Genomic DNA, 16,948 nt, shown 5'->3' on the forward strand with positions numbered 1-16,948 from the left:
AGGCTAAATCGAGTTTGAATGGAGAGAATAGAAAAGTGTTACGACTGTTCCAGTTCTCCCCTACTCTCGCATAGTAAACAAATGGAATGTTGGAACATTGAGCTCCCCAACACAAATGCGAAAGGTCGGGTTTGCTTCATCTTTTGATGATAAGTTTTGAAGTTTTGCTTCGAAAACAAAAGGTTAGCCTACTTAATGTAACTGTGGTTCTCTGAGAAATGTCATAAGATAGTTCATCACATTACACATCACGATATTACATACAACGTACACACATGTGCAGGCCAGATGTCTTAAGCTGACTGCATAACGTGAGTCAGCTTTCTGAGATTCTGCTACGTTTTCAACCTGGAATTGTGCATATGTTATGGTTGAAAACGTCAGAATCTCAGAAATAATCACGTTATGCAGTCAGCTTAAGAACTCTGCAGACGGGTACATGAAGTCAAATTCCCTAAATGTTTCACAGAATTTTTTTTTTTCAGGTGATGACTGTGACGAGCTCAGACCCGCGGTAGGCGTCACGTGACCACGGTATTGTGGTAATGCAGTTACCTTCCCAGCCCTAGGGCCCACTCCACTGCCCAACCCTTATCCCACTGCTATGACTACTCTCCCCAGTGTTGATCTTTTGCTACGAAAGAAACCAGTTTTAACCAATCTCAGTGACACCTATTAGACACGCTTCATTTATGAAGACGATTCAGTCTTTGAAACTCATAAAGTTGCATTTTCCCACTAGTTGGGTTCTGATGATATAGCTTCAGGAATCCATGGCCATTATTTTCTGCAAGATTTGCTCATCAACTATTCACAAGTGATTACCTTCTCTTCAACCAAGACCTTTTAAGGTCTAAAATTCACTTATTTAAATTTGTGGACCCCACATAAACTCTGGTGCTGACACAAGGTTTTCCCTGCTGCAAGTTGGAAAGGTAGGAAAGTGGGAAGGTCTGTGGTCACCGTGTCCCAAAAGCCAAATGAATGTAAAAAAGCATTTGCAGATCTGAATGCAGAGTGACAGTAGTAATGGGCGATATAAACAATATAAAAGTGGGCAGCCGTGGCCTACTGGTTAGCGCTTGTCATTGTTGATTATTATTTCCTTTTTTATAAGAAACTTAGCAAAGATCATTATGAGAACTAAAGGTGTGGACGCAATGCTTAAAGTGACAGTGCACCATTTATAAACGGCATCAAATTTAAAAATGATATTACTTTGTCATTATTAGCATTTAAATTATATGAAACATTAAACATTCGGCCCGCCGGCCAATTTTCAAAACCCAATGTGACCCTTGAGCCAAAAAGTTTGCCTGCTGTAGAGTGTGTAGGGCAACTGTTCCATGGGGTAATATGTTCTACCAACTCAAAACCAAACATGTCACTGAATACTAGCATTGTCAAGTTTTTCTTTTTAAAAGCCTCTGCAGCTAGTGTGCTTGAATTTTATTTAACGGCAACATTATGTTGTATAATAACAGTTTCGCACAATAAATGTTCTCAAAACTACATACTACGTTTCTTTCTTTTTTTTTTAAAAAAAAAAAGAGGTAGCAGTTTGGCTTTCCTTGAGGTCTCTGCAACAAGTTCTGAAATGGTTCTATTATAATTTTTATATCGCAATATATATCGTTATCGCAAGAGGCTGATATATACATCGCATAATGGATTTTAGGCCATATCGCCCATCCCTAAGGGACAGTTTTATGTGCCGAGGTGATTTAATCTCAAACTGGCAGCTTTCTCTAGTGTCTGCATGTACAATTACATTTAGATAGCACTAATTGTTAGCACTAAGTATCTGTGAAAAAAAGTATGCAACGTTTCAAAGCCAAATGTGCAAATGGATCTTGGTTGATTTTTATTTAGTGAGTTTTTCCCTCAAGCAAAATTATTTCTATGGTGTAAACTTAGATAATGTTATATCACTAAGTATTCATACTACAATACAGCAAATCTCTTGCATGGCAACGAGTGTCTAATGACCACCATAACAGACATTTCCCCCCCATCCTTTTTATGTAGTATAAAAGACTCATCACCCCACTGTCTCTAGCACTCACAAGATAGGTGATGGTGCGCAGGTTGATCAGGTTGTTCATCTGCAGATCATTGAGCCGGCCTGGGGTGGCGATGACTATGTCCACACCGCTGGTCACCATCTTGATCTGGGCCCTGCGGTCTCCACCGCCATAGATACAGATACTGAGGAGTGGATTCAACACAGACACATAAAGGCACAGGGTACAACTGTTGCCGATAAGAAGCCAGAGTCTTTACAACAACAAGGGGATTACTACTTAAGTGAGACTGCGGATAACAGATCCATCAAATAAAACAATTTGCATCTCTATTCATGTACCTTGAAGTTAAAAATGTGCTGAACGTTGATACAGTTCTATATTGAATAGAATAATGTAAACATGTCTAACTCTTAATCTCACAAGTGTAGAATTCTGCACTGATCAAACAGGTCATCTTAATATGTTAAGCAACTACATGGAAAGCTGCATAGGCAGTGCATGCAAGACACATACATTATGTTATTTTATCACCCGGAGAGAAGAAATACTCTTTTCTGATTGGCTGGCGGGGTGGCTTTTAATTCTGAATAACGGGACACCTATGAAGTAGATCTGGTAAAAAAATTTAATCGGCGTTCCATATCAATGCTTATGAATGATAACCAAAGATTCTAGAGTGGAGCGCTCTAGTATCTTTGACGATAACAACGATAGTAGGACGACGGTTGAGCCTGGAGGCAGGCTTCGCAACAATGGAATCAACTGTAAATAAGCTAACTGTCCATGCTATCGCTGTTATAGGGTCAATGAAAGTTGTACAACAAGCTGAAATAGTGAGCTTTTTAAACGGAACCGCGTGTTTCCTTTGCTTTACAGTGGCAACCGGGTGATGAGCAGGATAACGGCCATTGAGGTGTGTGGACTCAGGCGGAGGCAACTCTGTCTCTTTCTTTGCCCCTCGCCCTCGTCCATTAATTCCGTATAACAGGACACCTCGGCGGCCGTTATCCCTTACATAAGCAGCCTCTGTTGCTTTGGCGGGCTCCAGACTAACTTGTTGCATTGGTTGCACTAGTGCGCCTAACGCCTAACACGGTTCTAATATGGCACCGGTGCTGACGCAAATGGTAGTAACTGCATCGAATAACAACATAGTTTTCGGTGCCTCATTCCGGTGCCACTTAAATCAGGGTTTTTTTAAAATAAGGCATCACTGCACATCATGCGCCATCTCTAACGTCTTGCGTCTTGGATCCGGTGCCACTCCAGTGCCCTCATGGAGTGGAAAAGGATCCCTCATAAAACCTAAGTTAATCATGTAGCTGTATAGCCTTTTTTTTCTGTTAGATGCTTATATGTATTTTAAAAACATAGAAGTGCTAATACCACAATAGTCACGTTAGCAAACTTTGACAGTATGTAGGATTTTTTTTAAAGGATTGTCGTTTCTTTGTCTAATGTAGGCCTATTGTGTTGAACACAGTGTTTGTTTCACATAACTTTCATTTTGTTGGCGGTTAATTAATAGTAAAGTGTTTTGACGTATTGATGTAACATATTGATCAATTGGGCAAATACTGATACTGTAGCATTTTTCGCCATATAAGACAATTTCATATTTTGTAGCCCCCGACAATGTGCTGCGGACCCCACTTTGAGAACCAATGCTTTAAGCTACAGCGGTGGCAAATGACATATTATACGAATATACTAACTCAAAATGATTTTTACTTTATTATTTAGAGATGGTTTTAACAGACAAAATTGTGTTTCTTAATAGCAGGAAAAAAACTTAAAGGAAACCTTAAAAATGTGTCACCTGTCTGGAAGTGCTTGCTATCTAACTTTATACTCTAGAGTCAATATACCAAGAAAAAAAAAACAATAAATAAATAAATAAATAAATAAATAAATAAATAAATACATAAATAAATACATAAATAAATAAAATTAGATAAATAAGAAAATAATCACTCAACAAATAACTATTCTTTGCTGAATATGTGAACTCAAACTAATGTTAAGGCTCGCTCTTTCATGACAGTCAAGACTGTCTCTTTCTTGCCTACAACGGCATGCAGACAGGCCTACATCTGTTATCCAACCAGTAGGCTAGAAATGGATATGTGATGTTGGGTGACATGAAGATGACTGAGGTGTCATATAATTGGATACATTTTAACTTCTTGCCAAAAGGCACGATATGTGCACATATGCATGGTGTTTTAATGTCCTTTCCACTTGTAGGGCCTTTAAGCATTAAACCACAAAACTGAGCTGAAGTTTGAGACATGACCAAGGCCGTAGCCAGGATTCAAATACCGAGATCAGGGGTGTTGATAGAAATGTTGCCCCCCACGAAATACTATGGGGGTCCGGGGGCAAGGAAGAAAAATGTGAAAAATAACCCCTTAAATGATGACTTATGGTGAATATTGTGGAAACTAATAGATAAATTGACATAAATATAATTTATATTTATAAAAGAGCAAAGTAGCCTATATATGCCTATAAAAGACTCAACCATAGAGGGCTGTAATGTAAAGGCTATCATGATCATTTTGCCTTATGACATTTGTTCAGTTTATACCATGTTTTGTTTATAACTTAAACCAACACACTTTTCCACAATAATAAATATCTACTATTATCTCCTATCTAGTAGCTGCAACTGAATTTCAGCATAACATTTTGAGTAGGCCTTGAAGTCAGCCTTTGTTCAGGTCTGACGATTATTTATTTTGGACAATGGATTTGTGGGTATTGAAGTTTATTTGAGCTGCGTGAGACTCTGTGTTGCGTTCATTAGTTAGGACATAGCTCCGCGATAGCAGTCAACTCTACTTTCGTTTTGACAGATCAGAGGTATCCTACAACTACGTGTTGTGTGACGGTGCGTTAATGCAAGGATAATTGTCTTGTCAGCTATTTTTAGTTAAATAATAAATAAATAAAACGAAATTTGAAGAAAGAAAGGTGACCTCTATGGTAGATACGGCCATACATGACTAGTGCGGTTTTGCATTCACATACCAAGTTTCGTCTCCCTCTTCAACCTAACTTTCTCCTTGCCTTCCAATGATTGGAACTAAGTAGCCTATTCAATAATATGTTAGCTTTAATGGCGACCTAGCTAGCAATGCATCTGTATGACCCCACATGATTTCTGTTCAGCAGTCCGAAATAGGCTAGCTGTTTTCTAACCAACGCTCATGAACAGCAACCTCACTTCATGTTGATGGTCATCTCCGACTGTGCAGGGGAGCGTTGTCACGCATGAAAACAGACTGGCAGACTGGGCAGATCCGCCACACACGCAGAGGCGCAAGCGAGGACCATGGCGGAGAAGTTTTAATTTTAAACTCTCCGACTTTCTGCATAGGCTAAGCTAACTATTCCGTCAGATATCTATTTGTGTCAAAAGAAATACAGTCCATGTGCCAACTGGGACCCGGGTTCGAGCTCGGTCCAGATAATTTCCCATCTCTCTCCCACTGACTTCCTGTCACTCTCTCTACTGCCCTGTCCGATTACAGGCATAAAAAGCCCAAAAACACACGTGCACATATGTACTTTTAGATCACAAACACTGTCAGTCATTGATGACTGTCAGCTGTAACCCCTTATGAAAAAGAACTAGGCTAAATTATTTCTAGATGGATAGATACTTTATTGATCCCCAAGGGGAAATTCAAGTCAATAGAATATCAATCAATCAGTACTTTATTGCGCTCATGCTGATATCGCACTGCACTACAATTGAGGATAAAATGTCAGGGAACTAATCATTTTTGCCTGGTCACTTTGTTGTTACCAATTTTAGCTCCAGCCTAGCATAGATCATTGAATCGGATCAGACCATTAGCATCTCGCCTGCTAGCATCACGTTTAAAAGTGACTTAAGATTTCCGGTAATTTTCCTATTTAAAACTTGTGTCCTCTCAAGTTAAAAAGTGTAATAAGACCAACGGAAAATTAAACGTGGCAATTTTCTAGGCTGATTTGACATGGAACTATACTCTCATTCCTGCGTAATAATCAACAATGGTATCATTCTATCTGAAAGGGAAATCCTATACAGTAGTTTTATGCAACCAAAACAGCAATTACAAACAGTTGGACAGCAACAGAGCAGGATACCTCTTGAAGCCTTTGTAGCTGTACTTGTTACATTCAGTCTCAATCTGAAGGGCCAGCTCTCGAGTTGGTGTCAGCACCAACATGCCAGGCCCATCACGTTTGTCCCTTGACCTAGAAATACAGACCCATGCAGGCAGGCAGGCAAGCAAGCAAGCAAGCACACACACAAACACGGGGTGGAAATTAAAATTTGAAAATATACACATCTACCAGCCACTGGCATATTTATGGTCAATTTCACTAGCCACTCAATATTAAATTATTACTTTGTGTCTAAAATCTATCAGCCACCCACACACACACACACAAAGTAAGGCATCATGTTGAGTAAAGCTGCACTGGTAGATTTAACTACCCAAGAATGAACATATTTTAGTCTTAGTGTTTTCATCAGTGAGTTGAAATTCACATCAAACCAAACTGTACTGTACTGTTACTGTATGATCTCAGCAGAGTGTGGGTTGGCGCTGAGGTTTTTCCCCTTCCATCATAGCAGTTCCAGTTAGAGTACATCTACCCTGCTGAAAAAGTATATTCATCACCTATACCTACAGCGGCTGTTGATCCATGTGGATGAATCCTGGCAGGAGGTAGGCCAGAGTCTTCCCCGTGCCTGTCTGGGCTATTCCGATCAAGTCCAAACCTTTCAAGACTATGGGCCACGCCTGGGACTACAGTGAGGAAAGAATACAGTATGTAAAACAATAAGGGAAAGAATACACGTCAAGGAGAAAAAAAAAAGTGGTTTGAAAACGCTTTTTTATTTTGAAACCTTTCCTATCGCGAACTAGTAAACAGAAAAGACATTAGACATAGATGTGAACATAGTTAAAACACAGAATGATGATTTAATTGTTTCAGCACACTACCAATGGTTAGTGTTCATGGAATATTACACATCAATGTGCATTTCACACCTTAAAGGAACCGTGTGTAAGATTGTGGCCAAAACTGGTACTGCAATCACTTTCAAATTACTGTAGAGCGGTGTATCCCCTCCCCCTCCCCCCTGAATGGCAGAGCTGGCAACCTGGATGCCGAAATACTACTGACTTTGTGATTAGTAGATAGGTGGAGGGTGGCGCATCAGGCCAAAACACAACATGACAACATCAACATCAGTTGAGGGCTGCAACTTCACTTTTTAAATGACAATATCCTGGCAAGACTACTGTTGTCAGTGATATAAGTATTTGAAATTAACATGCTTTCTTAATGTCTAGTGACATATCAGGGCCATTTTATGATTAATTATGACCGCCGCTAGCGAAGCGGTCATATAGGGATTGTCAAAGTTTTTTTTCCCCATGAAAATCCAACATGAAATTTGGTGGGTATGTAGCCCCACTAGACTTTTACGGAAAAATTAAGTTCAGTCCCCGGGCCCCCGCCCATGCTGGGCCCCGAACATAAAAAAAGCAGTTTTTCCTAAATAACTACCTGAACCGTGGCACCGAGGATGAAGAATCTTTTATGGTATGTTGGTCTCAAGGGCCCACATCAACCTGGCCCATAATCACTCATTTGTGATTTGCACCCCCCCGGTAAAAAATGAAAATGCAATATTATTCTGCTTTAATCGCCCCTATCTTCAGTTAAGATGTTCAGAACTGCACCAAATTGTATGTGTATGATTGACCTGGCATTCTCTGGGGGTATGCCAGGTTTCGTAGAATTTCATCCATGGGGGGGGTCTAAAAAAAATTAGGTTATGTGTACATTTAGACTGTACACACATTGGCTTGTAGATGGCGATGCACACATATGCACATGCACACACACACAGGCACCCACATACTATCGGTATTAGAACGGCCGATACATAATTACAAATTCAGTAGGATTAAAAGAAAGCCAAATATTCATCATCATGGCTGCATTTCCAGTATTGGTAATTTTGTTGGAAGTTAAAAGTAGGTTGGAAAAACAATGGACGCTTCCTACAGGACTGTAGTTTACCGCAGAGAACGTCTAATAAGGATAGGACGATGTTCACATGAAATGTAATTCCCATTTCTTCTTGAAGCCGAAATAAATCTGAGGATGTTTATCGGACATGCTTGGTTTTACTGCAGGTAATGCGTTAATCTTATAATATCAATAAGGACCTAGGTAATGTTACCGTTAGCGTTGGTTGAGTGATGGAGGCCAATTTGATTGATTGCATTTGTAGAAAACTATAAATGCGGTTATACCAAGCAAATTGATAGCAGCACTGTAATTGTATCTTTCGACTGTCATTTGTTGCACATGCTACAAAAATCATTCTGTGCAATGGAAAATTTACCAACGTTACACCGGTCTGATACAGTTTTGCCTATACATGCGTGAGACTGAGACGCCTCTTTATTTTGTTTGAAGTGTGTGCAGGGTGTGAGAGGGGAATCGATGTGCTTTGATTCCAGCTTGGTAGTTGTAGTCTGTGAAATTAAAAAACACGTGTGTGTGAAGTATCCAAACAATGACACCTTCATTTCATTATGGCTGCTTTAGCAACACACCTTAAGCTACTGTGTAGTGGGTCCTATTTAGAAGTGGCTACTTCTTTCACGCTTTCCTTGACTCATGGAGCTGCGTGAATTTTATTACAACTTTGCCACGATATGGCAGTTTAAGTCTGCTTGATACTGTAAGGCGTAAGCCATTGGTTTCCAAAGGAGATTTTATTTGTGTCGCCAGCATAGCCTATTGACAATTTATATTGTAAATAGGCCTACCTTATAAGCCTACCTGTAGCTTAGGAAAGCTAACAGCTTTCTATTAGGATCTAGTTTGTTAGTTAAAGTTGTGTCATAACTCCCTGATGCGAACCCAGCCTGATCTGCCCGCTATTTATTTTTTGATTTCTTAAAAGATTGAGCTTGGTCTGGTGAAAGCTAGACTAGCCATGGACCTCAGTTACACAATGCAAGGGAACATGAATCAGCCTATATTTGCACGAACAATAACAGACAACAGCTTTTCAACTTTGGCCAGTTAAAATGTGTATGAACAGTCTAGCGACGCATTTCATCAAGGCCCATTTGGACATGTCAGTTATTTGCACCACTGGTTAGATGTAATACAGCATTTCGTTTCAGACTACTGTTACTTAATTTGTGCATTAACAATAACGTTTCAGACTACTGTTACTTAATTTGTGCATTGACAATAAAGTATTACATGAACTAAAGATGACTAAAATTTTATGTAGAAGAAGAAACATTCACAAAAAAATCCATCCATCCAAAAATGACCTTTGTTTTTGATAGCTGTTTAAAACGGCATGGAACTGACAGATGTTTTTGTTTATAAATAAATAAATAAAATAAATAGCATTATGCTGATACCTTTTGCTTTTCCCAAATACAATGTAGCCTACAGGTGTAAGTGACCTTTCATCAATCCAGTTGCAGTGGATGAACTGTGATGAACTGCCCTACTTGTGATTGTTTAGAGATTAAAGGTTTTATAACAATGCTACATCTTCTTTGGCTATTCTACAATCTATTCACCTTTTCAGCACCAGTAGGCTACTTTCTGTGCAGCCGCACACACACACTCAGGCATGCCAAACAAGCATACACAAAAGTTTCAAGAGTGGGGGATGGAGGAAAATATGGAGACAAATTGAAGTGTGATTTATTTTCAACGGAACGGATGTACAGGACTGGCGGTCATATTTTGTACCGCTATGCGGTACATCTAGTTGAAATACATTTCTTACATACTGTTCCTTTAAAGTAATTTTGGACTGTAACTAGAACTTTTCATTTGCTAAGTTGAGTAAGTTAGTGTTAACTGATGTGAATGAATGACAAAAAATGACTCCTTCACATGTCGAGGGGGGGAAATCTTTCACTCCACACAGCATGCAAATGCCACCCCACTGCTATCCACCCACGCAGGTTGTTAGCAAACCGACAACAGCAGCCAATTAAACCATCTTCAAACCCACAAGCAGAATTTTAAAAGCATGTTTTCAGCAAAGGACCGAACAGCAGCACTGACAGTGCGTGGCAATGCACACAGGAAACCGTCTGGGTGACTACTGCAGGGGCGGGTGAGATCATGTGAGCAGTAAGCCATAGACCCAACTCCATCCTCCTCTTCAACAAGGATTAGTCACCCACACTCGCCAACAATCCACAACTATGGATTACAGTAAATTCGGAGGACAATTCCTGGAACTAAAACCGCTCCTTCTGGGCCACTGCGAGTAAGGTTTATGCAGAACATCAGAAGGCTGCACCGGGAAACAGGTCTAATCACATCTGCTTATCGAGATGATTCTGACAGCAATTCAGCTATCGTCAACTAAAATACTGTTAACCTGCATTTTAAATTCGGTTTTATCGTCTTCGAAGATAACAAAAAAAAGAACCAAAAAAAAAAAAAAAAACACCTTATTACTTGACAAGCAGCTGCGATTAGACCTGTTTTTCTGGTGTAGCCTTCTGATGTTTGCCATAAACCCTACAAAAGGGTGTTTCCAGGGGACCTGTCAATGTGTTATACGGGAAATACGGTTCTTTCCCTTGACATCATTTGCCCTAATTTCAAACACCTAATCATTGCATATGTTCAACAACACACTCATTTCATCAAAAACAGCAAAGTTTATTACATATATTTCAATTACTGGAGACGTGAACACAAATCAACCTAGTTATTTTGCAAAAAGCCAATGTGCATCACCTGCCCCACCTTTCATGTATCTCTGTACAGATAGGAAACATGCTGACACGGGGGTTTATGAAATGGTGTGTGTATGGGGTGGGTGTGTGTGTGTGGGGAGGAGGCAAGGAGTGGCTCTTTGCACACCTGCATAGCACATATAAGCCTACCTGTAGCTTAGGAAAGCTAACAGCTTTCTATTAGGATCTAGTTTGTTAGTTAAAGTTGTGTCATAACTCCCTGATGCGAACCCAGCCTGATCTGCCCGCTATTTATTTTTTGATTTCTTAAAAGATTGAGCTTGGTCTGGTGAAAGCTAGACTAGCCATGGACCTCAGTTACACAATGCAAGGGAACATGAATCAGCCTATATTTGCACGAACAATAACAGACAACAGCTTTTCAACTTTGGCCAGTTAAAATGTGTATGAACAGTCTAGCGACGCATTTCATCAAGGCCCATTTGGACATGTCAGTTATTTGCACCACTGGTTAGATGTAATACAGCATTTCGTTTCAGACTACTGTTACTTAATTTGTGCATTAACAATAACGTTTCAGACTACTGTTACTTAATTTGTGCATTGACAATAAAGTATTACATGAACTAAAGATGACTAAAATTTTATGTAGAAGAAGAAACATTCACAAAAAATCCATCCATCCAAAATGACCTTTGTTTTTGATAGCTGTTTAAAACGGCATGGAACTGACAGATGTTTTTGTTTATAAATAAATAAATAAAATAAATAAATAGCATTATGCTGATACCTTTTGCTTTTCCCAAATACAATGTAGACTACAGGTGTAAGTGACCTTTCAGCAATCCAGTCGCAATGGATGAACTGTGATGAACTGCCCTACTTGTGATTGTTTAGAGATTAAAGGTTTTATAACAATGCTACATCTTCTTTGGCTATTCTACAATCTATTCACCTTTTCAGCACCAGTAGGCTACTTTCTGTGCAGCCAATACACACACACTCAGGCATGCCAAACAAGCATACACAAAAGTTTCAAGAGTGGGGGATGGAGGAAAATATGGAGACAAATTGAAGTGTGATTTATTTTCGCGGAACGGATGTACAGGACTGAGCGGCGGTCATATTTTGTACCGCTATGCGGTACATCTAGTTGAAATACATTTCTTACATACTGTTCCTTTAAAGTAATTTTGGACTGTAACTAGAACTTTTCATTTGCTAAGTTGAGTAAGTTAGTGTTAACTGATGTGAATGAATGACAAAAAATGACTCCTTCACATGTCGAGGGGGGGAAATCTTTCACTCCACACAGCATGCAAATGCCACCCCACTGCTATCCACCCACGCAGGTTGTTAGCAAACCGACAACAGCAGCCAATTAAACCATCTTCAAACCCACAAGCAGAATTTTAAAAGCATGTTTTCAGCAAAGGACCGAACAGCAGCACTGACAGTGCGTGGCAATGCACACAGGAAACCGTCTGGGTGACTACTGCAGGGGCGGGTGAGATCATGTGAGCAGTAAGCCATAGACCCTCTTCAACGAGGATTAGTCACCCACACTCGCCAACAATCCACAACTATGGATTACAGTAAATTCGGAGGACAATTCCTGGAACTAAAACCGCTCCTCCTGGGCCACTGCGAATAAGGTTTATGCAGAACATCAGAAGGCTGCACCGGGAAACAGGTCTAATCACATCTGCTTATCGAGATGATTCTGACAGCAATTCAGCTATCGTCAACTAAAATACTGTTAACCTGCATTTTAAATTCGGTTTTATCGTCTTCGAAGATAACAAAAAAAAGAACCAAAAAAAAAAAAAAAACCTTATTACTTGACAAGCAGCTGCGATTAGACCTGTTTTTCTGGTGTAGCCTTCTGATGTTTTCCATAAACCCTACAAAAGGGTGTTTCCAGGGGACCTGTCAATATGTTATACGGGAAATACGGTTCTTTCCCTTGACATCATTTGCCCTAATTTCAAACACCTAATCATTGCATATGTTCAACAACACACTCATTTCATCAAAAACAGCAACGTTTATTACATATATTTCAATTACTGGAGACGTGAAAACAAATCAACCTAGTTATTTTGCAAAAAGCCAATGTGCATCACCTGCCCCACCTTTCATGTATCTCTGTACAGATAGGAAACATGCTGACACGGGGGTTTATGAAATGGTGTGTGTATGGGGTGGGTGTGTGTGTGGGGGGAGGAGGCAAGGAGTGGCTCTTTGCACACCTGCATAGCACATACCAATGCAGTCTAGGCGTGGGAGCTTCTCACATCACTGTGTATACCTGAATGGGAGTTGGTTTGGCGGATGTACATTACCTGCCCAACCTTTCATGCATCTTTGTACAACTAGGAAACATGCGGATATAAGTGTTTGTCATACTTAATCTGGGACACAAAGATGACGAGGCAAGGAGTGGGTGTGTATGGGGTGGGTGTGAGTGAGGAGGCAAGAAGTGGCTCTTTGCATACCTGCATAGTACATAACAATGCAGTCTAGGAGTGGGAGCTTCTCACATCACTGTGAATACCTGTATGGGAGTTGGTTTGGTGAATCCCACCCGGACTATATTTTCCATGATACCAGGATAATGCAGAAAGGCCTCCTCAAAAGTGCAGACTGGATTTGGGATAGGCCTTTTCTCTTCCTCCTTCAGATCATCCACGAAAATACTATTGTTTTCTTTCCTACAACGGAAGGCAGATGGGAAAGTTTGGGAATTCCTGCAGGTGTAGTTTTACTGCACTTCTTCATACAAACAAACACAAAATGGGGAAGTGGACAGACATTCTGATTATTCCATTACAGCCATACAACTTAAAACAAATAATTCGTAATATGTTTTAAATTCACAAATTAAAGAAACAAATTCACAAACTCACAGCAAGAAACAAATACAATGCACACAAACACCTCAATCTCTAGTGTCTAGTCCAGGGGTGTCCAAACCAAGGGCCACATTATATTTAAATGATACAAAACGTTATATATAAAACATTTTGTATAATTTAAATGACAAAGTAATTTTGTTGTAGAAAATGTATTTCTTAAGAAATACCGTTAATTTGATGCTGTTTAATTAATTTATAAATGGTGCACCGTCACATTAAGACTCTTTTAAGGCTAGTGCTGTGCCTATGGCTGTGCCCTCTCAGTTTATAAATGGTCAGTACTGGAATGGAACAGGAACTACTGTTGCCATCGCGATTTCCTTTTAAACGTTTCTTATAAAAAGGAGATATCAATTATCAACAATGACAAGCCAGCTGGAACCTGCCGCGCTCTCTCCCTCTCCTGCACGCTCAAATGCATTCCCAATTAAATGGAGTAGCATAATGTAGCTAGATCTGCTGCAATGGAGATACTATACATGTCGATGTAACAAGCCGTTTTGACATTGACAATGTGAACGTTCTCTAAGAAGAGTGTAAAGCAGTTTGCAGTAGCCTAAAGTTAACCACAACGTCGTCTATCGCTGGAAAAAAATAGCGAGCGGCCTATGATAACCTAATTGACCTGTCGCTAAGTCCCGCCCCCCATTGTTACCGTGTGAAAACTCGGACAAACAAACCAGACTTGATTAGAAATGCATTGTGGACAATGGCAGCTGACAGTATATGAAAGCAGGCTTTGAGGACGTTTTGATCGATAAAAGGATTTACTTTCCTCCAGAAGCTATAAAAAGGGACTTAATTATGCTATGGAGGGGTGTATTCAAAACTTTAGAATACATACAAGGTGACAAGCAGTTGTGGCGAGTAGCCGTGCAAATCATAGTGCAAAAACCACTGATGTTAATGCTAGCTAGTGGAAGATTGATACTAAGATATGTTAGGTTACGTTAATATTTGATGTAGTAAGAATATAGTAGTTGGTTAATGAGCATTTTCATCTTGGGATTTAACAGGGACCCTGTGCCCACGTTGTTGGCTTAGTAGCCTACATTACGTCGAGCTGTTGCAAACGCGAGAGACGTCCTGTAGGCTACTGTTGATGAAACTAGATGTACCGCATAGCGGTACAAAATATGACCGCCGCTAAGTCCTGTACATCCGTTTCGCAAAAAGAAATAACACTTCAATTTGTCTCCATATCTTACTCCATCCCCCACTCTTGAAACTTTTGTGTAGGCCTATGCTTGCTTGTGTGTGTGTGTGCGGCTGCACAGAAAGTAGCCTACTGGTGCTGAAAAGGTGAATAGATTGTAGAATAGCCAAAGATGTAAACAATCTCTAATCTCTAAACAATCACAAGTAGGGCAGTTCATCACAGTTCATCCATTGCAACTGGATTGATGAAAGGTCACTTACACCTGTAGGCTACATTGTATTTGGGAAAAGCAAAAGGTATCAGCATAATGTTATTTATTTATTTATAAACAAAAACATCTCTCAGTTCCATGCCGTTTTCAACAGCTATCAAAAACAAAGGTCATTTTTGGATGGATGGATTTTTTGTGAATGTTTCTTCATCTACATAAGATTTGTCATCTTTAGTTCATGTGATACTTTATTGTCAATGCACAAATTAAGTAACAGTAGTCTGAAACGTTATTGTTAATGCACAAATTAAGTAACAGTAGTCTGAAACGAAATGCTGTTTTACATCTAATCAGTGATGCAAATAACTGACATGTCCAAATGGGCCTTGATGAAGGCGCGCCGCTAGACTGTTCATACACATTTTAACGGGCCAAAGTTGAAGAGCTGTTGTCCGTTATTGTTAAATTGCAAATATAGGCTGATTCATGTTCCTTTGCATTGTGTAACTGAGGTCCATGGCTAATCTGGCTTTCACCAGACCAAGCTCAATCTTTTAAGAAATCAAAAAATAAATAACGGGTAGATCAGGCTGGGTTCACCCAGCCTAGTCCATAGGCACCCGATATTGTTTAATTTTCCGATTGAGATATCCACGCTCTGGCTATTCTAAATGCAAAAAAGCATCAGGGAGTTATGACAAAACTGTAACTAACAAACGAGATCCTAATAGAAAGCTGTTAGCTTCCCTAAGCTACAGGTAGGCTTATAAGGTAGGCCTATTTACAACATAAATTGTCAATAGGCTATGCTGGCGACACAAATAAAATCTCCTTTGGAAACCAATGGCTCACGCCTTACAGTATCAAGCGGATTTAAACTGCCATATCGTGGCGAAAAGTTGTAATAAAATTCACGCAGCTCCATGAGTCAAGGAAAGCGCGAATGAAGTAGCCACTTCTAAATGGGACCAACTACAAGGTAGCTTAAGGTGTGTTGCTAAAGCAGCCATAATGAAATGAAGGTGTCATTGTTTGGATACTTCACACACACGTGCTTTTTAATTTCACAGACTACAACTACCAAGCTGGAATCAAAGCACATCGATTCCCCTCTCACACCCTGCACACACTTCAAACAAAATAAAGAGGCGTCTCAGTCTCACGCATGTATAGGCAAAACTGTATCAGACCGGTGTAACGTTGGTAAATCTTCCATTGCACAGAATGATTTTTGTAGCACGTGCAACAAATGACAGTCAAAAGATACAATTACAGTGCTGCTATCAATTTGCTTGGTATAACCGCATTTATAGCTTTCTACAAATGCAATCAATCAAATTGGCCTCCATCACTCAACCAACGCTAACGGTAACATTACCTAGGTCCTTATTGGTATTATAAGATTAACGTACCTGCAGTAAAAACCAAGCATGTCCGATAAACAAAACAAAATTACGTCTCACTGCAACGATGCGCCATCTAGTGGACAAATGGCTACTTATCGCCAATACTAGAAATGCAGCCATGATGATGATGAATATTTATTTTGGCTTTCTTTTAATCTTACTGAATTTGTAATTATGTATCGGCCGTTCTAATACCGATAGTATGTGGGTGCCTGTGTGTGTGTGCATGTGTATATGTGTGCACCGCCATCTACAGGCCAATGAGTGTACAGTCACTAAATGTACACATAACCTAATTTTTTTTTAGACCCCCCATGGATGAAATTCTACGAAACTTGGCATACCCCCAGAGAATGCCAGGTCAATCATACACATAAAATTTGGTGCAGTTCTGAACATCTTAACTGAAGATAGGGGTGATTCAAGCAGAATAATATTGCATTTTCATTT

The 16,948-nt window shown here is 39.8% G+C and overlaps 1 protein-coding gene across 1 annotated transcript in view; it reads right to left on the bottom strand.

The window, feature by feature from the left end:
- ddx43 (DEAD (Asp-Glu-Ala-Asp) box polypeptide 43) overlaps positions 1-16,948 on the bottom strand; it is a 30,508-nt gene that overhangs the window by 9,915 nt on the left and 3,645 nt on the right. Inside the window, exons 6-9 of the mRNA XM_048270477.1 lie at positions 13,362-13,518; positions 6,720-6,838; positions 6,168-6,278; positions 2,067-2,208 (exon numbers count right to left, since the gene is read on the bottom strand). Of these exons, the coding sequence (XP_048126434.1) occupies positions 2,067-2,208; positions 6,168-6,278; positions 6,720-6,838; positions 13,362-13,518 (529 nt within the window). The remainder of the gene's footprint in view (positions 1-2,066; positions 2,209-6,167; positions 6,279-6,719; positions 6,839-13,361; positions 13,519-16,948) is intronic.

The sequence above is a fragment of the Alosa alosa genome, chromosome 18 (assembly GCF_017589495.1).
Source record: "Alosa alosa isolate M-15738 ecotype Scorff River chromosome 18, AALO_Geno_1.1, whole genome shotgun sequence".
Classification (NCBI taxonomy): Eukaryota; Metazoa; Chordata; class Actinopteri; order Clupeiformes; family Clupeidae; genus Alosa; species Alosa alosa.